Source organism: Lipotes vexillifer, unplaced genomic scaffold (genome assembly GCF_000442215.2).
Source record: "Lipotes vexillifer unplaced genomic scaffold, Lipotes_vexillifer_v1.1 scaffold626, whole genome shotgun sequence".
NCBI lineage: Eukaryota > Metazoa > Chordata > Mammalia > Artiodactyla > Lipotidae > Lipotes > Lipotes vexillifer.
Window position 1 is genome coordinate 478,965 of NW_006786303.1, and position 23,491 is coordinate 502,455.

At 48.9% G+C, this 23,491-nt stretch overlaps 1 protein-coding gene across 1 annotated transcript in view; it reads left to right on the top strand.

The window, feature by feature from the left end:
- Positions 1-23,491, top strand: part of ADAMTS17 (ADAM metallopeptidase with thrombospondin type 1 motif 17) — a 347,890-nt gene that overhangs the window by 158,317 nt on the left and 166,082 nt on the right. Inside the window, exon 8 of the mRNA XM_007458461.1 lies at positions 2,312-2,417. Within this exon, the coding sequence (XP_007458523.1) occupies positions 2,312-2,417 (106 nt within the window). The remainder of the gene's footprint in view (positions 1-2,311; positions 2,418-23,491) is intronic.

Consider the following 23,491-nt stretch of genomic DNA (forward strand, 5'->3'; position numbering starts at 1 on the left):
TTCAGCAGGCGCTTTTGGGACAGCAAGCTCAGCACAGCTGGCCTTGGATGTCTCTCTTTCCCCCTCACCAGACATCTCCTCCGGGGCGAGCACATCTGATTGTTTCTGATTGATTCATTGACCCAGGAGGCTAGGTATGGCTGGGTGTGCGTTTGAGTGTGTGTGTGTGCGCGTGGCATGCATATGCCATCAGTGCCATGTGGAGGCATTCCGACTACTCACTGCTGGACTTTCTGCAGCAACCCACAAAGCATTTTTAAACAAAACCGTAATAATGACCTCAACGATATCAGAAAGGGCAGATCGTGTCCTTTCTGGTTGTATTTTCCTCCTTCCCATAGTCTGCATTGCTGGATTATGATGCCCATATGCAAAAAACACATTTTGAGGCCAAATAACATTTCCTTTTTTTCTTTCTTTTTTGTAAAAACAAACAAAAAAATTCTTCAACCTTGGCCAAGCGTGTTGCATGCTTCCAAATAAAAGCAGATACGTGCTGTGGTGCCCAGCTCAGTTTGCTGAGTGTGAGTTGAGCCCTTGAGCCGGGGTGTGCAAGCTTGTCTGCCCCTTGCAGGGGTTGTGGGGGAGTACCCTGTGTGTGGCCGAGGTCCGCCCCAGCTTGATTTTTATGTCAACAAATAGGATGTTGGTTTAGCTATTTGGGAGCAGGGAGGGAGGTTCATTTTTAATTAATTAATACCCCTGTTCGTTCTCCTCTGCCAGCTCCTTCCCTCCTCGGCTCCTGTGCCTGCAGGGCCGCTGTCAGCTTCTGAGACACTTCCGGCACATTAGTGAAAGGGAGCAGCGTGCAGCCTGGCAGTGGGTAGTGTCTCTGGGTGGAGAACAGGTGCCCTCACTCGGGTGGCCACAGCCCTTCCACGGCACTGGGCTGGTGGGCAGAGTCCCTATCCACCTGGTCACCAGGCACCAATAGCCAGTGCACACCTGGCTGCGGGGCCAACAGAGGCACTGCCTGCCCCATACCCCTTGTGAGCTCACAGCGAGGGCAGCACTGAGCCTGCTCAGGCGTACGGCCCCCTGTGCCACCAGCCACTCATTCATTTCACAGGGCATAGTGAGGAGTCAGATGCCACCAGTACTCAAGTTCTATCCCAAGCCCTTCGGGGTTCTTGGACTCTGCCTTTTGTTGAGTTATATCCTGGGGATTCCTGGATAGGGTCGTAGTGATGTCCTTCCTGGGTGCAGAGCTAAGAGGGAGTGTGGAGAGCTGCTGTGGGCAGTGTCAGTCCTGGAGTGTCAGCCTGGAGATGTGTGGCCTGTGCACAGCTGATGCCCAGCATTCTTCAGCTGTGCCTGGTCCGTGCACGGCCCCCATCCTGTTCACACGCCCCTCTCTGCCATAATAATCTCTCTCCCCTGGAGCACTGCCATCGTCCACCAGAGGCTGGCAGCCTCCTGTCCTCTGTACCCAGCCCCTTTGCTCACACCATTTTCCTGAGTCTGGTACCCCCCCGGTTGCCTTGATCCTCCCGTCTCAGGGAAGGTCCTTGGGCCCCGTCATGTTGGTGCAGAGTTGAGCGAGTTGGGCCGTGGGACCCATCCTCCCGAATGGCTTCCAGGCCCGTACTCTTCCAGCGTCTTTCATTGCTCCTGGGCCCCAGTCTCGTCCTCCTCAGGGCTCCTGAAACATTTTTCTGAACATTCTGCACCTTCCGTGGCCTCTGCTCTCTGTGAGTCCTGGTCCGGATCCAAGCTCACCCCCTGAGAGCATTAACCCTAATAGGGCTGGGACTGGGGTGAGAGAAGGAGGTGCCCAGGGTGCGAAATTTGAGGAGGCCCTCCATCCCTCTCAGGGTCGGCTCCTGAGAGGGAGACCCTCCTTGAACCTTGCGCACTGGGTGCCTTGACTTTTTGGCCTCACCTGGTCCCAGCCCTGGATGCTGAAGTTGGACAGGTCTGGCTCAGCATCCCAGCACCAGGTGCCAGTCCAGGTGACCTTGGGAAAGTTACCTTTTCTCTCTGAACCCCAGTTTCTCTGTTGCCTCCATCCCGGGTAACGAGGACTTCATTAGATAATCTGTGTAAGCTACTCAGCACGTTGCCTGACGTATGTTAAATGCTTGAGAGATGTTTGTGGTTGTTATTACTATTATTATTATTAGGCGAATACAAAAGCATCACACACCAGCCAGTCTCCATATGAGCTCTGGAATGACAGGTCCAGTCCCATGGTCATCCTCGCCCCCGTTTGCCCCTCTTGATGATGTGTGATGTTGACCATGTGGATTTGCCCTGCGAGGTCAGGGCCTCGCACATTCTGAAGAGGATGTGTTTTGTGTCTCTGCTGCAGGAATTGCTTACTTAGGAGGTGTGTGCAGTGCTAAGAGGAAATGTGTGCTTGCCGAAGACAATGGCCTCAATTTGGCCTTTACCATCGCTCATGAGCTGGGCCACAAGTAAGTATCAGACTCTGGATTGTTCTGCCTCTTTAAATGCTTTCCTGAATACATATTTTTTTCACTCAAATTCTGGAAGTTCTGAAACAGTGCTGCTGAATGCCTTTGCTTCCTCTAGAGTAAGGACCTAGGCCAGCAAGCCTGGGTCCCAACCCTTTAGGAACCCAAGAGATCACAGAACAGACTGTCTCTGAGAGTGGAAATGCTCATTTGATGTTTGCTTTAAGTCTGTTCTTAAAGCACACGCTGTAAAGGGAAGAGATTTTCTCAGTGTTGTCGTGAGTTGTATCCCCTTTCCCAGACCATCATGATCTTGATTCACTCTAAATATGCCGTTCAAATAATGGGATTTATCTTTGTGCTATTGAATTTCTGGATTGTTGGTTTTTTTCAGCCAGTTTCAAACAAAGTCCAACTTTCTGAAGGTAGAATGTCAGTGTCTTAGTTTAAAGAATCATCAGCTATTGCCTTTGCACATGGAAGTTCTTCCCTTGATGAGGAAAGAACCACAGAACCTTAGAGCCCAAAGATGATGTGGAGGGAATCCGAGGCAGCCTCCTGGTTTTTTTAGATGAGGAAAAAGAAGGTCCGAGGGGTTGAATGGCTGGCCCAAGGCTGAGATCACCTGCAGGAAGTCTCAGGGGGCAGAAAACCAGCTGACTCTCAAACTGTGGCCCGAGGGTTTACTCTTTCTCCTGGAGTAGGTGTCTGTTTTATGTTTCTCTGAAGGAAACATTGTGATATGACTGCTTAAGAACTTTAAATAAATAAATTGAGGAGGCCAAAGCATGCAAAACAATGGAAAAATTTATATTGGACCGAAGAGAACAAAATTGAATGGAAATCTAGTTATTGAGGAAAAATGTATATTGTAAAGTTTTCCCAGTGCCCGAGATAGTAAGATGCCTGGAACCCTAAAGGTGAACTCAAGCTTCTGCAAGAGTAGAGGCAATGAATAAGGAGTACAAAAGCAGTTGTTTTCCCCTAGTATTAGCCATACTGTGGCCTGATGTTTTTACCTTGCTTTATCTGGTCCCATTTAAATTTTTTTCACTCCTGTAGATGGGTTTGTTGTTGACTTTTCTGTACCTGTTGGCTATCATGATGTGAGTACAGAGAATGAAAATAATCTTATGTGTATTTCCTGGGACTAAGGGGAAAATAACATGTTATTGGCCAAGAGAAGCAAGATAAGTAGTTATCTCTACGTACACATTTATTTCATCTTGACAGTATTTCAGAAATATTGGTGACAACACTTTGCCCATACTAGTTTGCCTACACTACTAGAAAATAATTTTTTAAAATTATTTGTAATCAAATTTGTATTCATATCTCAGATTTGTTAAAAAAAAAAAAAAAAAAAACCAACTAGAAAACCCCACCCAATAGTGGTTGCTGAAAGAAAAGTACAAATGAGTATGGCTTTGGCAAACATCTTCTCACTATCAAATGCCCCACCCAGCCCATCGTAGTACAGCGGAATCAACTCCCTAACAGTCGTGAGAATGCAGAGTTGTCAAAACATTTCCCAACACGCAGGTTGTGCGGACCTTTGAAGAGATATATTTATGTGAACTGCTGCATCCCATGGCAGCAGTCACCTCCGCATGTGAGCACACAGGGGCTGCCTTTTCTCCTTGGGCATTAAGAACAAAGAGCGCCGTTCCTCCCTGATCTGTGTGGTTGTGCTGTATCAAACACTGGCATCTTAACACGGGAGGTCTGCAGATGAATGATTAGATTCAGTCATATTCCAGTAGCCTTTAGCTGCAGTCTCTTTAGAATTTCTTGGAGGACTCTTTATAGCTTGCTACTGAACTCTAATTACCTGCAAAAACAAACACCGTATTGTTAATCAAAGCCAATAAATCCTGGTAGCATTTGGTCCTGCCCCTAGTTGGGTCATTATGGTTTTCCCAGAGAAGTCTCTTGTCTCTGATTATTCGAAAGTGTTGGGAAGCAGATCCCCCAAGGATGAAGCCACAGTCTCCCTATCCACGGACCCCTCTGCTCACCCGGCTCAGAGCAGCCAGAGAGGCTGTGCGGAGGCTTGGGAAGGTAGAGGACAGCCTGCACTCTCATGAAAGCCACTGGCCAGGCTCCTTCACAGATGCGAACCTGTAAACTGTCTATAGTTTGGAATAGGGAGGAGTAATTTAACTCCACGTTTCTTAAGTGTATGTGAACTGAGATAGGATGGATGGTATTCTCTGTGGACCTGAGCCACTGGTCCATGCTCTCCAACAAAAGTTCTTGGTGAAAGTTTTAGAAAACAGTAAAGAACACCTCTCTGTGTAACCCTGGAAAATCCTCAGAGAGCTCACCCTCCAGTTCTTAACCATTTAATACTGAAAAGTAAAGATCTCTTTTGAAGGGTGGGTGTGTGTGCCTTTGCACGTGGGCATGCATGGGTGCAGCCCTTCTGCTCTGTACTCAATATACCTCCTGTGAAGAGCAGTGTGAGCACTTACCCTCGGATCCCAATGTTAGGAGAAGTCACTTTCCGTAGGAGCTACACATGCCGTTTATCAGATGATGAGAGTTGCGTAAGTTAACATGATTTCATTTTTGCTCTGGCTTTCAGAAAACACAAAGCTAAGTGTAAGGCTCATTTTTAACATTTAACTCATTGTAGTACTGGAATTTTTCTCCCTCTTTCTAGCATCTGTTTGTATGCATAGTTTTATTTCAAATATTGTAGTTCAAAAATAATTTCTTTGGTGCTATGAACTGGCTCCAATCCAATTTTCAGTAAAATAAGTTCTAAATTATAAATTAAATGAAAAACTCTTCCCATGGTAACATCAATAATGCTGCTTTGGACATAGGTTAACAATAAAGTAATGATGTTTAAGTCAAATCAGATCTCATTTACTGAGCACCTGCCATGTACCAGGTACTGTGTTAGATGCTGTGCATTCATTGTATTATTGAATCAGTCCTGTGAGGCAGGTATTATTAGCTTTTACTTTATAGATTAGGAAACTAGTATTACTTTAAAAAATTTTCTAGTCTCTACCTAAAATGATTTGGGATCACTTGTATGATAATGTACCCATGCAACAAGGCCATTAAAATAAGGATCCAAATTACAAAATATAGGTAATAAAGAAGAGAGCTTGTTACATATCCGAAAACCAAGGTACTTTCAGTTTGTCAGCAGCCTAGGCAGAGAGGGCAAAAAATGGCATGGTACAGCTGGCTGAAGAAAGCCAAATGTGTCCTCAACAGGGGTTTCCCTAGGAAACACAAGTACTGTGGGTGAGACTGGCATTTTCTGATGATCTACCCTGGTAAAGAAGTAGGGTAGAAAAGACTCCAGCCATGGCTTTAGACAGGAACTGAAGGATTTGCAATTCCCAATGGCAGTCGTGGAGGAGACCCTGGGAAGGGGCTGTTCTGTGTTCCTGCCTGGAGGATGAGCTGGGTCTGTGGGGCAGCCTTGCTGACAGCAGCTTTGGGGTTTTTAAATGAGCACCTATGACCTTAGTTACCTTCTTGCCCATGAAAGGCTGCCAGATAGGCAGCTGCCCCCCACCTTTTGGTTCACCTAGTGTGAGCTTTGGAAGGCACCTGTCTCCCTGTCTTGTGGTAGCTTGGGAAACCCAGCGGAAAATGAGGCTGTTTTTGTGCCTTTCTTCATCCCACAGTGACCATGAGAAAGTGATGGTCCTGAACATGAGAAGATGTCTTTGATGGACCTCTTTCACTTTAGGGGGCCGTAGTTGCCACTGTTGTTGGTTATGATGGAATCAGTGACATGGGGGAAACAGCCCAGCTGGGCCAACTCTGCCCAGGTTTTTTCCCTCAAGAAACCAGGATGCCTTGTGGTGGACCTCAGTGTCCAAGATGTTTATCACTACTTGATTTTAGAGAGAAAGGGGGAGAACTCGAAGCATTCATTTTTCTCAGGCAAACTCAACCCTGATTGCAGCGACGTTAGCATAGCATTAAAGTGACTGTGCCTAATACGTCTATTGGATTTTTAGAGGATATTGTTTTTAGAGGATATTGTTTGCTATGATTTGGAATTTTTATAGTATAAGAAAGAAAGTAAATGGTTCTATGAAAATTGGTTAGAGTGCCTTTTGCTTTGGGGAAAGTAGGTCTAATATAGCATGATAAGGCCCAGGGGAGACATTTGATTGACAAGAGCTCTCTCGTGCAGTTGGAGGCCAGGAGGGCACAGAACCAAGTCTCAACTGGTTGTTTGGTGCCTGGGGAAACCCAGCGTGCTTCTCAATCAGGTAAGACAGTGCCTGGGAGGTGTCTAAACACAGGGCTTGCAGGTGGGGTGGGGAGAGAGGGGAGGGACTCCACTTAATGCATACTCGGCCACCCACTCAGAAAAACAAAGAGCTTTCCCTTGCAGAAAATAAATCTCTGCTTCTGTCGGATTTAGGAGGCTCTGTTCGATAAGCCTGAGCCAGATCAACACCTGCCTTGAGAGTCAGTCCAAACCATGTGACCTCTCCAGCTCCAGACGGGCCCCAGAGCCACACCCCATGTTCAGGCCCTCACTACCTGTACGGGGGCTGCGCCTCTCCCCACCTGCTCTTCCTGGGGTTTTCCCTGACTTCCATATGCCCTTTCTTGGGTCTTTCCATTCTGGAATTTACCTCTCCTCTGGTCAGCTGGCTCTGTCTGTGGCCTCTGAAAAATGCTGTCTTCATGGATGCTTGGGAACCCAGCAGATGTGACATCTGGGCCCCGCCTCAGGAGAGGAGCCTCTGAGGCACTTGGAAGTACCTGTGGCCAAGCCTCAGCCTGATGAGTTAAACCACCCACTCTGGTGGAGGGAGTACCTCGGAAGCTCTCCAAGGAGATGCCAGGTGCAGCCAGGGTGGAGCTGCCACCAGCATGAGGTCTAGACCTTTTATTGTTGCTTTCGGCCTCATCCACCTTCCTGCTTCCATCTCTTGCTCCCAGACCCTGCCAGGCCACCCTCAGGGTTGAGCTGTGGTGCTAGATACGATCCTGCTCTCCTGGCTCCAGCTCGCCCCTCTCTAGGTCACCCTGAATTCCGTGCTTCTTGCAGCTGTACCAGGCAGATATGCTCACAGCTGGTGAGTCAAGTGAGGAAAGGCCCAGCCTTCCTGAAAGTTGCCACCACAGGCAAGCGTAGTCCTGTCATCTCTCACCTGACACCTCCTTGGAGACCTGGAAATGGAAGGGGAGGAACAGAAGGAGGGGGACAGGCAGGGCCCACAGCAGGCTGAGGTACCGAGTACATAGACGCTCCCAAGTGGAGAGAAACATGGGGCTGGGGTTTAACAATACAAATGCCCTGGCGACCAGGAACTGTGTTTGGTGACACTTCTGTACCTGCAGACATGCAGTTAGTTATAGACAGACCCAGTTGCAACAGTGTGTGGTGCACAGCTGGGTTCTCAGACCTGCACAAACGCCCCTCGCGCCCTGGAACCAAACCCACCATTGTGGAAGCGCTGCCCTGGCTGATGTCGCTTGGAGGAGGGACTCTGTTCTCCTGCTCAGTCCTATGAGGACAGAGGGCAGGTGGGAGGCCACCTCGTGCCCTGAAGTAACAAGTGGGATACCTGGTCCAGGCAGGTCACAGGTGAAGCTTGGTATCCCCCAATAAAGATACCCATCGAAAGCCAGATCCAGGCACTCCGGATGTTTCCGGCTAGAACGTGATGCTGTACAAATGAGTTCAGGGCAGTGGACGTGGGAAAGATGTCCTCTTGAAATGTGCCTGGGAACATGTTCACCTGGGGTGCAGCATGGAACACGGACAGAGTCCGATTCCTGGGGATCATGGCTTATGGGCAGAGAATGGGCAGGTATCTGGGGAGTGGAGGAAAAGGGAGGGGACAGCTGTTCTGGGGGAAATGTTCTCATAACTGGAGTCAACACAATTCAAACTGAAAGGAATTGTCTCAATCCCAGAACAGGAAGTAAGGAAAGCCATTATCTAGATTTGTGAAGAGGGGAAGTATTTGCCTGTGATCTGTGTTAAGAATGAGCTGCCCGGTACGGTACAGGGGAACGTGGTGTGCACATGTGCAGGATGTGAGCAGGTAGGTAGCCCCTGAGGACAGCCGGGCAGCCTGCCGAGTCCTCTGCCTTGGCACGTAACCCGGCGGGCACAGTACAGACATCGGATGGGCTGGCCTTATAAGGAAGGTGCAGCGGAGAGAGGATTTCTGCAAATGTCGTAACCGGTTAGAAATCCCAGGAGGAGGGCAAGGGTGCTTTTGTTCTAGTTTGGAATTAGGGCAGTTGTGTTCATGTATGGGTCAGCCTTTCTCACAGAACAGAAAGGGTGGACCCTTCCAGCCCAGGAGGTCTACAGGAAGGGCTGCTTCTAGGGCAAGCAAGTCCCACACTGGGTTTTCAGACGGACTCCTCCCTGGTTCTCTGGGTCTTACCCTCCATCCCTACTCAGCTCCTAAGGCCTCCTGCAGGCTCCCCTCCCAGACAGAAGCTTAATTGGTGGTGCCAGTGGTGTTTAGGGCTCTTGGGTTTCACACGGAGGTGCTTGGAGTGATTTCTGAGTGCCATTTCCTAGGTGTATGAGCATCCCTGGCTCGGCTGCCTTATCCAGATTCCAGAGTTGTATCAAACACCCAGGCCTCGTTTACTTTCCTTATTATTTTTAAAAATGTGCTGCTGAAAATTGTAAGGTCTTTGACATTTATTTACAAGCCACCCTCCTTCTCAAGTCTTGGATGAGCTAGAATGACTTGTGACTTCTGGAGGATTGCGGCGTGGCCACAGTGGAGCCTGCACCTGGCACAGCATCTCTTAGCCCTGCTCCGTGTTGCCCTGAGTGAGTCCTTCCTAACAGCTATGCCTTTCCTTTTTCTCCTCCTTTCTCCACCCCCTGCCCTGACGCCAGACAAATAAAAGCAGAATTTCCTTCTGGTCCCTCCCAGATGAATGATTTTGAATGGGAGGTGCAGTGTCCAGAACAGCAGGGAACTTTGTCACCGGTGGCCCCGTTTAAATGGCTTCCTCTGCCTTAAGGAGCGATTTCTCATTGCCCAGCATTAAGAAGAGTTGCAGGGAAATTATCGTGATTTCCTTTGGAGTCTTACCCCTGACTTGGATTGAATGTGAGGAGAGAACACTTCCTCCATTTGACTGGAAAGCCCAGAGCCACTGTTCCTAAGAGTACCTTGACCACAGTCTTCCCAAATCTGCCCAGGTCAGGCCTGGGAGGGAAGACAAACAAAGGGAAAACCATTAAAAGCTCTTCAGCAAGCAGTCAGATGTGTTCCCACCTGCATTCTGAGTGGCCAGTCCGAGCAGCTATTGGCTGGATGTTATCGCCGTGATGGGAAATTCAGCTGGATCTGGGATGTCTGCTGCTCCCAGAGTTTTGTTACTGTGATAGGAAAGGTTACACAAGCTGTGTGGATGTTTGTCTCTACCCCAGGAATTCTTTGCCTTTAATTATTGGTGGATTTCCTTACCTGAAATGATGTCGTTCGAGATGGTGTTTGAGGAGTTGGTGGGGCGGGAGCGGGGAGTGGGGATGAGGGGGTGTGTGAATTGAGTTTGGCTGAAGAACCAAATTTTGAAATCCCTTCAGAACTTCTTTACATTACAGACTATTCCAGGAATTAGACGAGATCCAGTTTTCTCGTTAGATTACCAGAGCTTCTGGCAGCTCGTCTTAAGTGGCTTTTCTCCTGGTTCTCAGAGCTGGAAGGGATGTCCAAAGTCATCTCAGCCTCCCTTTCCTGTGGCGTGGTGCCTTTTATACAACTGAACTGATCTCGTGCTGAGGCCAAGCCCTCCCCATGTGGCTCTTCTGGTAACTGGATTTACCCTTACTGGGAAAGACAGTTTTTGCTTACATGACTGGGGTTTTGTAAGTACTGTGGGAGGTGGCAGAGGTGTGATAGGATGCAAATTTCTCCACAGATGGAGTGCTCTGTTATGGATGGAATGTTTGTGTCCCCCAAAATTCATATGTTGAAATCTAATCCCCAGAGTTATGGTACGTGGAGGTGGGGCCTTTGAGCAGTAATTAGCTCAAGAGGGTGGAGCCCTCATGAATGGGATTATTGCCCTTGTAAGAAGAGGCTGGAGAGCTAACGAGCTGTCTTTTGGCCATGTGAGGAAACAATGAGAAAGCAGCCTCTGCAACCCAGGAAAGGGCCTTCACTAGAGCCCCACTGTGCTGGCACCTTGATCTTGGACTTCCAGCCTCTACAACTGTGAGAAATAAATTTCTATTGTTGATAAACCACCCAGTTTATGGTATTTTGTTGTGGCTTACATATGCCTACATTCTCCCAAGGTATTTGGTTTCATGCCTGAAATCCTTATTCATCCACTGCCCACTGCTGATGGAAAATTCCAAAGACCTGAGGGCAGTTGCACATCTCTGAGTCCCTGGGAACTTTGCCACCAGCCCAGTCAATGGCACATTCTGGGAAAGAGCCCTCCTCTCCTAATCCATTTTTAGGCACAGAGGGCGTGCTCCCACCTTGCCTGGAGGTGATAGTTTTGCCAGATGATGGTGGTGGCAGACAGGACCAGCAGAGGGGCTTGAGGGGTCTGGGGGAGCCATGAAATCATGTACTTTGTTCCTGACAACAAAACAGAGCACAGGGGCCTGCGTAGTTGTCAAGGGCCTGCGTGAGGATCTGGGAATGGCCACTCTTGGAGAAAACATAAATAAGTAGATGGATATAGAATGTGGGAGGTTGTTAAATTTCCCCAAGAGTCACTGGAAGCATGACAAAGGCGTCATCTTGTTAACCACAGCTGCGCTTCTGTGGTGTTTAAGAAGGGTCAGGTGTGAAGTGAGTCTGATGATTCACTGACACTATTATCAGGAGCAAAGAGAGAATGAGAAGAAGATGACTTGGTCAGTTCTGAACTGAGCTGGAACAAATCTTGGGGTTGCCAAAGTCCCCGGAGAGGCTGATGCTGGCACGGGGCTGGCAGCCACTGGAGAAGCTGGGCCCCGTGATATGGGGGCTGAAGTGTTACTTGGGCAGGGGGGTGAACCTGCGCCTACACCAGGGCCATGGTGTAGCTAGCTTATAACCAGGTAAGTTGTTAAAGAGAAGCGGGCAGAGAAACAGCAGTGGATCTCCAAGTCAAACTCACACCAAGGACCTGGTGGGTCCAGTAGGACCCCTGCCATGGGACAGCTTCAGACACACGGAGGTCCAAGTGACAGGTGGCCTGCCGATAACCGCAAGGCACACTCAGATTGGTTTCTGGTCAGAGGAGCCTTCCAGGCAGGAGCACGTGCTTACTGGGTAAATGATACCTAACAAACCTGTGGTTGGCCGTGTTGGTGGCTCTGTGGTAGGGGGAGCACTGGGATTAACTAAGGGCCTGTACATCTCTGTGGCCTGTGCTCTGCCGTCACCAAGGAGAGGCAGAAACTGCTCCGGCAGCAGGAGAGAGCTACCATGAAGAAAAAGATGGTCAGCTTGCTGCTGGCTGCCTGCTCCATGTAGAGCTTAGCTTACTCAGCAGAGCAAGCTCCCAGAACCCCTCTCCTTTCCTGTTCCCCCCTCCAGCCACCCCAACCTGAACTGTTCTCACTGACTTGACAGTTATCACCTGGAGCTCCCTCATCCCATGCCCCATGCAGAATCTGACAAAGAGTGAGGCAGCCCCATGTGTGGAGCTGCACCTGGGACAGACTGGAAAAACAAACTAACTACAACTGCACCAGCACCTTGCTCTTCAGAGGGTAGTCCCAGGACTAGCAGCATCTTGTCACCTGGGAGCCTGTTAGAAATGCAGGGTCCGAGCCCAGCTAGGTGATTCCTGTGCACGTGATACTTTGAGAAGAATGGTTAAAGCATGTCGAAGCGGTAGCCCTTTCCGCCGGCCCCATCTCAGTGCAGTGCTCGCTTCTAGCTATATATTGTGCCTGTGTGTGTGTGCGTGTGTGTACACATATAAGCATAGATTTGTATATATGGAGTTGAAGGGAAAAACTTTATTTTTTCTTCATTTTTAAGAGTTTGGTCTATGGGGGAGTTTTTAGAATAGCTTTCTTCCCGTGACTTTGGAATCTTTTCTGTGGTCCCTTTTCACCCATGCTTCATTTACCACCAATACAGTGCCAGCAGCCTCTGACTAGTCTTCAGCGGGCTTCCAGAGCCGTTGCTGTGTTTCCGTTCAGCTTCCTCTATAGCTTGGAGACCAGCTTTTCTTGTAGTCATGGATGGTACAAACTACTTGTTAAAAGAGACTCCACTCTCATCTAAACATTTAACTTGATGTATCATAAAATCTGGTAAATTTTTGGCTAAATTCCAGAAGGTCAAACTCATGGCTATCGACAGACCTGTTCGGGAACACGCTGGTCAAGCAGAATTTGGTTTGCGTGTGAGATGGGTGCTTTCATGAAAAAGATGGAAGGAAGTAACAGGACTGAAACACTGAACAAAAATGTCAAACACTCCTGAAAAGCCCCCTAAGTGGTCGTCTTTGACATCCCCAAAGGGCAGCGGAGGTCCTTGGCCCAAGGCCTTGAAATCCTGGCCTTCCTGTCTTGCCCCCTCCAGTCTCCCTTTCAGTTTTTATTCTCAGTTTGGAGGCAGAAGACGATGTGTGAGTGTCTGTGCTTTTCCTAAGGGCAGCTTCTTCCCAGCCTCGCTGCCAGTGACCTGAATGTGCAGAGTCCATCCCAGGGTTGCCTCGTTGGTAGAATTCCACAGCCGGCAAGTCAGCCTTTTGGTTGTTTTTGTATCTAATATCAAAGACGTTGTTTTCTCTTTCCACATTTGCTGATATTACCCAAGGTCTGGAAGACAACTGCAGCCCCCAAATGTTATGTGGAAACTTCTGGAGTATGAGAGTTTAGAGTGAGCCCTGAAGTCCAGGACCCTGGTCACTTCTGGCTGCAACATGAAATTGAATCACTTGGGCCTAGAAGGCTGTCTGCCCTGGGGGCTTAAGCCTGGCAATTGCCTGGCATGGGTCTTCAGAACTTCTTATTCTCTGGTCCTTGTTGTGTATATAACAACTCCTGCATGGTGATTACAAAATTCATTTTCTTGTGAAAAATGGCTCAGGAAAGAAAACTATGAGGGCTGGTTACCAAACTGGAAAGAAAGTTAAAGAGCCCCCCAAAGTGATCCTACTTTCAAACTTGCAGATTTGCAGAGGGTTGTAAATATACCCCTATTGAAAGCCAAGGTCACGTTGTGTTTTGAAGAGCCAGACCTGAGGGATGCTGGCTTTGGTAACTTAGTTGACTTTATCACTGGGCACACTCATCACGACTGGACTGCCCAGAGAGTCCCACCCAGTTTTCATGCACCCCTTTAGAGGTGGTACACTACACCTTGTACCAGTAGGAACTGAAGACCCAGATAATGGAGGAGGTGATGAGAGATCAACCAGGTGCTTCACATGATTTGGGCTCTCTAGGCCCAGGTTGAGAGATCTTGTTTACAAATGAGAGCACCAACAGCTTTGATAACCGTGGAGGAGCAATGAGGGAAAGCAGGGGGTGCTAAAGACTAAATAGGCAAATGCTGTCATGCAAGAGGGAAATGAGACAAATGGCATACAGTTTAGACTTAGGATATTAATATTGTTTGTGGGAAGGATTCCAGATTAGCTTATCAAACAATTTGTGAGTGCTCAGAATTAAAAGAGGCAATCCTAGAAGTCAGTCGAGAATCTACTGACAAGTCATCCCCAACAGGTCATACAGAGGCAGAGAATGTAAAATGCAAATTTCACCAAGGTTTCTGCAAAACACTTAACACTCCTCATGGGAAATATAGGGGACTGTGGGCTGGATAGTGCTGCAGTTTTTTGAACTTGTAACTTGAACCTTACTCAAGGCATGATTATTAGTAGAGAAGAAAGTTCATAAGATTTGAGCTTTCTGGAAACACACAAGGTAGTGTTGATTTCCTCACTCTGGGGTATTTGCACAGAGCTAGCTCCTTGCAGCCTGGGGGTTGAAGGAAAGATTCTTGGAGGATGAGGAGGGTTGAGCTGATCTCTGAACTCACATGAAACCCTCTTGTTGATCCTGTGACCCCTGCACAACATAAAGGACAAGATAGACCGGGATCTGGGTAGTGCCCAGACCCCAGGACAAAGCTGGCAGCGCAGATACACGCCCATTGAACAGTAGTCCATTTCATAGATTTATTATACAAGCTTGTTTTCCATTTTTACAGCCATTAGTTCATTCAGTCCTCCCCACCATCCAGTGGGGTAAGTACTGTCATTCTCCCCGTTTTACAGGTAAGGAAACTGAGGCACAGAGAGGTTAAGCAGCTCACCACAGCCCTGGAGCTTATAGGTGATGGAACCAGGATTATCATAATATAAAGTTATGGTGCATTTCGAAGTAGGATCATATGTAACAGGCTATTTGTTGTGGAGCGTGAAGTACAGGGCAGTCAACCCCATAAAAGGGCCATGTTGAGAGTCCTCAGAGAGGAGGCAGAAGTGGGGGAATGGGCACTGAGGGAGGGGTCTGCATTTGGAGGAGCTGCATCAGCATGAGACGGTGGAGGAGGGACGAGTGGGGTGGGGGGAGCCAGGGACACAACGGGACAGGATGCAGGTCCTCTGCAGGAAGTGACTGTGACAGGGGGCTTAGGGAGGCCTGGTCTGCTCGTGGATGGAGAGAAGGTGGTGACAGTCCAGAGAGGGAGGAGCTCTGCCGGAGAGCATGTACTCTGGCATCTGTGCAGCCAGCTACTGACAAGGGGCACATGGGAAAGGCAGGGCCCATGCTGTCCCCTAGGGCACAGGCCTCCAAGGTTCTGCCCAAATGTGCAGCCCAGGCCTGCAGCTTTAATGCAGGTCCTCAGGGAGTAAAGCCTGAAGGCAGCTTTGCTGCAGGTTAAGCAAATCACTTAATCTCCCTGTGCCCCGAGCTTCCCCATCTGTATAATGTGCAGCAGTGAACCCCAGCTCCTGTCCCACAGCCAGGACACAGCGGGCAACCGAATCTACTGGCTGCAGCAGCAGCAGTGAAGGCCTGTGCCTCCCTGCCCTTGTCCCAGTGGCACAAGGAGACCCAGGCTCAGCAGCTTCTCCCTCCCATACGCCTCCCGGCACAAGGTGACCTGGCGGCACCAGGCAACCCATGGGAGTGCCTTCCTCCCCACAGATATCACCAGTAGGGAATAACAGGAGGCCCGACGGCATTCTTTTCAGGTGCCGATGGAACACTCATCAAGATAGCCAGCAATCACACCAAACATGGGCCGGGATGCAGAGGAACCAGGTTGCTCATGCACTGCTGGTGGGGAAGTAAAATGGCATAGCCACTCTGGAAAACAGTTTGGCAGTTCCTTTTAAAACAAAGACCCACTGGTTGTACTCCTGGGCATTTATCCCAGAGAAATAAAAACTTATTTTTACCCAGAGACTTGTACATGAATGTTTATAGCAGCTTTTGGTCATAACAGCCAAAAGCTTGAAACTACCCAAATATCTTTCAGTGGGTGAATAGGTAAACAAACTGATACATCCAAACCATGGAATACTACTCTGAAATAAAAAATGAACAGATTATGGACACGCACAGCCACCTGAATGAACTTCAAGGGAATGATGCTGAGTGAAAAAAGCCAGTCTCAAAAGGATGCATACTGCCCGATTCCATTTATATAACATTCATGATGTAACATAGAAATGGGGGACAGATTAGTGGTTGTTAGGGTTTGAAGGATGGGGCGGAGGTGGGTATGGCCACAAAGGGGTAGTCTTGTGGTAATGCCACGACTTCTTGATTGTGGCTGTGATTATGGTTACAGGCAGCAGCAGCTGTGATAAAATTGCCTAGAACTACACACACACACACACATACACACAGAGTGCATATGTAACTGGTGAGACCTGAATAAGCACTATGGGTTGTACCAAAGTTCACTCCCTGGTTTTGATATTGCAATGTAGTTATGCAAGGTGTTACCATTGGGAGAGGTTGGGCAGGTGGTGCACAGAACCCCCCTGTATTTTTCATTTCAGCTTCCTGTGCATCTATAATAATTTCAAAATTAAAAGTCTAAAATAAGAGAGAGAATGCCTTTTTCTTATAGGTGTTCTAGAAATGCAGGTGTCCAGGCCACACTTCACACCAATTAAGTCAGGATTTCTGCAGGTGGGATTCAAGCATCCAGAGTTTTCTAAACTTCCTTAGGTGATTTGAACACACAGCCAAGTTTGAGGGCCTGTTCTCACTCATGTGAGCATTTGTCATCCTCCTGGTCATCGTTGTTACAGCTGCAGGAGCAGAGCCCTCCATCTCTCTGTGCGCTGTTTGAAGCACTTTGCATCCATCACCTCACTTCACCATCGATACTGACCGCTATTCTTTATTTACTGCCATTATTAGGTCTCCTTCCCTGTTGTGGACCAGCTACTGTCTGATGACTCTGGAAGCATAGAAAATGCAGAGCTTCCTCATCCTTAGGCAGCACACTCACCTCATTTTGAAAAGGAGCCTGAGCGGGTTCTGGTTTGGTGCCATCTCCATGACTCTTCCCTGTAATGAAAGAGAAAAGGCACTTGGAGATTGGACGGAAACGGTGGTGTGATTTGGGTGTGTTTCATGCTTCTCAAGAGCTCACTCCTGTTTCAGAAGCGGGTTGGGATGAGTGGGCCTTGGGAAGCCTTTACTCACTGTAGTCTTTGAGTTTTCAGATTTGTCTTCTACCTGGAGAGGGTCCTTTATGGTTTGGACACATCTGTGCTGATGGGCTATGGTGCCATATGGAACCATGGCCAATGGAGCAGGGGAGATGGGGAGTGAGAGGGCGTGGGCACTCAGCCCCGGGGACCTGACCAGCCATAGATATGGCTTGTTGGAAACGCTAGTGCCCGTGACATTCACGGACACTTAGGGTGACGCAGAAAGGAATCACAGTGTGGAAGCAGAGAAAGTCCATACCTGTGTGGGTCTGTTTGCCTTTTTTGACCTCATGGCCCAGGCAGCAGGGCCTGGAAGGTGAATCACAGGGCAGGCTGTTGTCTGGGGTTGGTCCTATCATCCTGTTGGAGGACAGTACAGCCTTGTTCCAGGGAACACTTATCATAGCAGGTCAGCCTGTCACTGTTTCCACTGCCTTCAGCACTTGTTCTCTTACCCCTGCCCTTGCTGTCTTCCTTCTAGTGCTCTAAAAAGAAAATCCTTGGCTGAGAAAAATATTTATATGCCTGTGACTTTGACAAGAATGAATCTGTTGGGGCTGGAGGGCGAGGAGGAGAAGGCAAGTATGTGAAATCTTGCCCCGGAGCATTGCCCTCCTCTGGGGACGCCAATCTCGTATACAGTGATTGTCGCCCCTGGAGCTGGAATCAGTGCTGATATGAGTGCTGAGAGAGAACTGGTGGTCTCACGAGGCTGAGAATCAAGGGGCAAAAGTGACCCAAGGGTGAGGTGACCCCCGAGGTCTCGAGTCTCCATCCTGCTTGGTGCATGTTCCCGCCCCATCCCCTGCGGGTCCGCTGGCACCCGGGCCTCAGTCTCCTTTTATGCATTAAGGATTGGAGTGTTCGTTCCTTTTCCTAAAGAATTAGTGTTCTCTTGAAGATCTCCAAATGGAGGAGGGATAAACCTGTGGTATTTGTCATACATGAGCCTTCTGCCACCTTCAGTGAAATCGCCCTGACGTCTCACCTGGAGGAAAAGCCTTTGGTCGTGGGCATGGCCAAGACGAGGACAGGCAGCTGCACCTTTGACAGCTCACAGCTCAGACCAGCTAGATTCTGTTCTGTCAGGGTTGCCAAATTTGACACTAATCTCTTCTGTAAACACACGTCGAAAGCAGACAATTAAATAAAGGCCAATATCAAGGTTATTTTTTAAAAGGAACAGGATGACAGGGCACTTGGTACCCTTGCTATTTTGGCTCCTTTTTCACTCCAAAAGTGCAATAGAGTTCCACCGGGGCTTGGTGGCCTGTGGCTGCAGGGGGGGAGTGGGGGAGGGGCCATTAGCTCCCCTGGTTGTGGCAGAGGAGACGCTGCAGCAAGAGGGCTTCTCCTCTGCTGCTTTCTGCCCGGGGCCACACATTCTGGAAGATATGGGGCTCTGGGACCACCCTTTATTGATACTGAGAGGCTTTTTGTCTGGGACACCTTTTCCTTTTACATTTCAGATGGGATTCTGTGGGGAGGGCCTCTTTTCCTGTTTTAATAACCCATTATCAACTACAAAGTTGCCGCTAGTAAAAATATCAATTATCGCTTATGCAATACTTCTGGCATTGCTTGAAACCACATTCCATCCTCTTAACATGATGGTTGCTCTGAGCCAGAATTCAGAGTGGGTTTGAGGACAAGTTGTGTACACAGTCATTTGGACAGCCAAAAGAATATATTTTTATCCTGTAAATTGAATGCCAGTTAAGCAGTAGTGATTACTGCAAGAAGCCATAATTTACACTAGGGGAAGCGAAGATTTTTTTTTTAAGATAAAAAGTATTGCTTAAGAAGAGCCTCAAAAAAATAAAGGGGAAAACAAATAGCAGTTACAAAACCCCCAAAGTCTCAATTTTGTGGAAATTTGAAAAACAAACCCTTGAGTTAGAGAAACCGTGAGTCCATGTATTCAATAACCAGGGTACTTCACAGAAGAGTCACACAAACTAGCATTTAATAATTTAGCAACAAGGTGGTTACTGGTCCCAAAATTTGTTCCTTAGAATATTCACCATCAGGGTAGAATTTGTAGATGAAACACTTGGGCCATGTACTTTGTGTGTGTCCAGAACCTACCGACAGTAATGCCCTTCCTGGCTTCGCCTCCAAATTCGGAATCTGGGCAGAAATAAAGAACAGCGTCAGGATTTTGACTTTAGCTAACCAGTAAGTGATTGTCCTTTTGCTTGGCTGAAAGCGTGATGAGAAGTCCTGCCATTTGTTATGAACTTGGACTTCTCCCTGAAAGTTGTGGGAAGAAGGAGAGAAGAGCAAAGGGGGACAAGAATGTGAACTCAAATACTTGAACTCTGTCACATTTATGAAGGGAGGGGGCTTGATCAATGCTCAGAAGGCGGGCCTGGGTCATGCATGCATGAAGGCCCATCTCAGCTCGCAATAAGAAAGAGCTGGGCGCTGGCCCTTCCTGAGGATGGCCTGTTTCTAGAGGCAATGTTCTTAGCCCAGGGAGGACATTAGACACCCCTGGAAACCCCTGTAAAATACAGGTGCCCGTCTCCTCCCCCGGAAATCCTGATTTACTTGGTGTGTGGTGAGCCCCAGGTATTGGTGTTTCAGTTTGCCAGGTGACTCTCACCTGCAGCCAAGGTGGGGCGGTTACTAGTAAAACCATCAGCAGTGGCTCCTCAGGTGTGCTTCTTGGACAGGCAGCTTCAGCATCTCTAGGGAACTTAATAGAAATGCGAATTCTCATCCTGCCCTTGACCCCCACTCCTTAGACCTACTGAATTAGAAACTCTGGGGCGGAACCCAGCCCTCTGAGTTTTCACAGGCCCACTGGGGGTTTCTAGCAGGCGCTGAAGTCTGAGAACCACTGGTCAACACTGTAGCAGTAGTTCTCGGACTTTAATGGACTTTAGAATCATCTGGGAGCTTTCAAAAATCCAGATACTCAGGGTCATGCCTCGTACCAATGAAATCAGAACCTCTGGTGGTGAGAGCGGGCATCGGGGTTTCCTCTCCAGGAGATCTCACAGTGTGGCCATGTTTGAGAACCAGTGCTTTATAGGAATTGAGCGACATCCCTCTTAGTCTTAAGATTCTTAGTCTTAAGATTCTAGAAATTCTGTCCTGTCTCTCTAGTGTTAAGTTTCATTAGGCAGGACATAACCTGCCTTAGATCCAGGAAGGGATAACAGAGCCCCTTTTGTTCTGATGGAAGGGGTGGTTGCTTGCTTGTGATACTATTGCTCAGAGAAGGGCTCACGGGGCTCTGCCATGAGGTGAAGCTACCAGCTCTCCCTGCCACCTGCATGATAGGCACAGAGACCATAGAGCCATGGGGTGAAGCCTTTTAAGAGGAATTCCCAGATACCACCCAACTAATTTGGTTTTGTTCAGTCTGTTCTATCAATTTACGAACACTCATCAGCACCTCTGTGTGGCTGGTGCTAGACCAGGCTGCGGGGAGGTTCTGGGATGTTGAGGTGCAAAAAATGGCAAATCCTGTCCTCAGGGAGGTCCTGAGAGAACGGCCATGTGCTTGGGAGGGATCCCTCTTAGCTGGGAAGGGCCGAGGCTGCTCAGAAAGAAAGTGACCTGCAATCTGGGCCTTACAGGAAGGAGAGGATTTTGGCCGGCAGGGAGAGTGGGAAGGGGTGTCCACACAGAGGTAGAGGGCAGGCAAAGGCACTGGGGTAGTGGGGTCCTGTCGGCATCATGCAAGCACCTGCTGTGGGTCTGGAGCCAGGGTCACTTGGGGCGACACGCCCTCAAGCCTGCTGACCCATGGCGTGTGTTTCATGGCTGGGAGGTGGGATGGAGTACACACCCTACCCCGTCACCCCACCACACCCCACCCCACTTCCTGGTCAAAGAGGAAAAGGCAGAGTCCAAGTAATGAGGCCATAAAGCCCCTCCTGATATGTGTGGTTTCAGGGAAGGGAGGGAGTGATGGTCATTAGGAGGGAGCAGGAAACAGCCTGTCCTTGGGGTTTCTGCCGTCTGGACATCCTGGGCCCTTTGGGGTCCCTGAGGGGTCTTTGAAGTTTAAGAAGCTGCAGGTTCACTCTGAGCAGCAGGTCCACCCTGTAGTCAACTAATCCTCTCCTCTGCAATGCCTTTGAAGGGGTAGGAAGTGCTGGGGGCTGGTTTCCAACACCCATTAAAACACCGGCCCCTGGAAGAATTGGGGACAGAGATTGCCTCCAGGTGGGGGTGGTGGGAGGATGTATGGGGGCCTAGGAAACTACTGTGGGGGTGGGGGGGCTCAGTTTTCAACGTATACCCCTTTGTCTCTGAATTTCTACCATACAGTTATTTTAGCTACTCCACACCAGGCCTTCTCCTATTGGCTGAGAAAAACCCTCTCTGAGAAATCAGGCAGTTGTTATTGTTTATGAGTGGAAAGCTTATTAAATCTACACTTCTAAGCAATCAAAGTTGCTAAGTCTAGGTGGAATTGAAAATAATCTTGTCTAGTTAAGAGATGTCAGTGGTTAAAAAGGAAACGAATACTCACTGTCCTTTTGTTTCTTTGGGGGGAAAAAGGTCAATATAAAACTAATGAATTTAGAACATTTCTTTTAGGTAAATCCTTCTAAAAGATGGTCATTTTGAGGGCTGACTGTGAAGTTTTTCAAAACCAAACCAAATTTCATCCTGCAGTCTGTAGATGACCTTTGAATGATTCCCAATTTGCTGTCTTCTCAAGCCTCTAGACCCAGGTCCAGTCCCCATTCACGGGGTGGCTGGGTTGGACGAAGGCAGAACCTGTGAGGTGGACCAGAAATCTGATTTCAGACCAGAACGTGGGAGACCCTTGGTTCCAGGAAGAACTTGCTGCAACTGGCTGTGTGGTGTTGGGTGGTCACCTCTCTCTGGGCTCCAGATTCCACTTAGATGCAGACAGAAGGGTTTCAAGAGCCCTTAACATCTCAACTCCTGTGGTTCTTTAGAGCCTGAATCTCAACTAGAAAAGGAATTAATATCTTGAGCATCAATTTCCTGGCAATATGTTTTTAATGTGCAAAATTTTCAAGTACCAAAAAGGAGAGGCAGGGTGAATATTGCAGAGCACTTCGAGGTTCCCAACCCTGACCCCACACTCTGGGCGTTATTCCCAGAACACACTGCGCCCACCCAACATCTCATGGATCCAGGTACGTCTGTCTTCCTCTCCCACCCTCACCCTACGAGCCTCAGGTATAAATGGGAGGTGGGAGGGTAGGACTGTTGCTAGTAATGTCTCAGAGTTGTGCTTTAGGTAAAGGAACTGGGGGGCATCTAAGAAGATGGGGACCAAGTCTGAATCCCCTTCTTGAATGTCACAGGAGCTCCAGGTTGGTGGCCGGAGAACAGAGGTGTGATTCCTCCAAGCTGGGTCCAGGAAAAAGCTCCTGGCTGCTCCCCAGCACCTCTGCTCCCCGAAGCCATGTCCATACTCGGCAGGCCCCTCTCCTCTCCACACTGTCTTGCTGGAAGTCTCAGTGCCCTGAGAGCAGACCTTGAGCCCCTCCAGGTCTGAAGGTTCTCAAGCAGGCTCTCCGCTGCTAACCCTAAGAGGAATTTTCTGTGCCGCCCACCGTCTCCTGAGGGCTCCTGCTGGCCCCTGACCTCTAAGATGGCCACTCCTGCAGGGGTTAGCAGGTTCTCAGCCTTTGCCCTCCTTTGGGTCTGAGGACAGATTTCATCCTCAAAGAGCCAGGCCATGCGTGGAGATTTGGAGTATAGACTGCCCAGGCTCGAGTTATGCTTGGCCATTATCAGCTGTTTGACCTTGGGAAAGCTTCTCAACCTCTCTGCCTCAGTTCCCTCATCTGTGAAGTGGGGATGATAATAGTGAGTTGATGTATGCAACATGCACTGCCTGGCATGCTGAAAACACTATTTCTCTGCTCTCCGGGCATGCCCCACGCCACCCCCGCAACTCTTGGGTATGAGGTCTCTGTGTGTATCACACTTCCTTCCCCTGCTCTCTCAATACTTTTCCTGCTCTTAATGTGCCTTTCAGCATCTGTGTTGAGAGGGACCCACCTTGGTCTGCACCTTAGATATGTGTCCTGTGGGCACACAAGTGCTCAGCGCTGTGCCTGGCACGTGACAGATAGCAGAGTCTGGATGAAGCAGAGTCTGGATTAGGGTATCTGCTCCAGCCCTCCAAATCCTCTGAGGCTTCCCCAGCTCAGACCTCAGTGAGCAGCAGCCTTCAGCAGATGCATGAGTGTATGAATTCCCACCCCTAAGATGCACATAGCCCATGGTGGTGATACCAACGTCATTTCTGCCCCTCTTTGCTCCATCTGCCACCACAATGCCCGACACACCTGCCATGATAGTCACTCCTCTGGATGGATATGCTGAGGCTGATGGTGTTAAAATGCAAAGTACTTTGGGGACTAAGAAAGGAATGCCAGGGACTTCATGAGGAGGGCAGGAGCAGACAGGTAACCCTGCGCCCAGGACATGGTGGGGGAAGGGAAAGA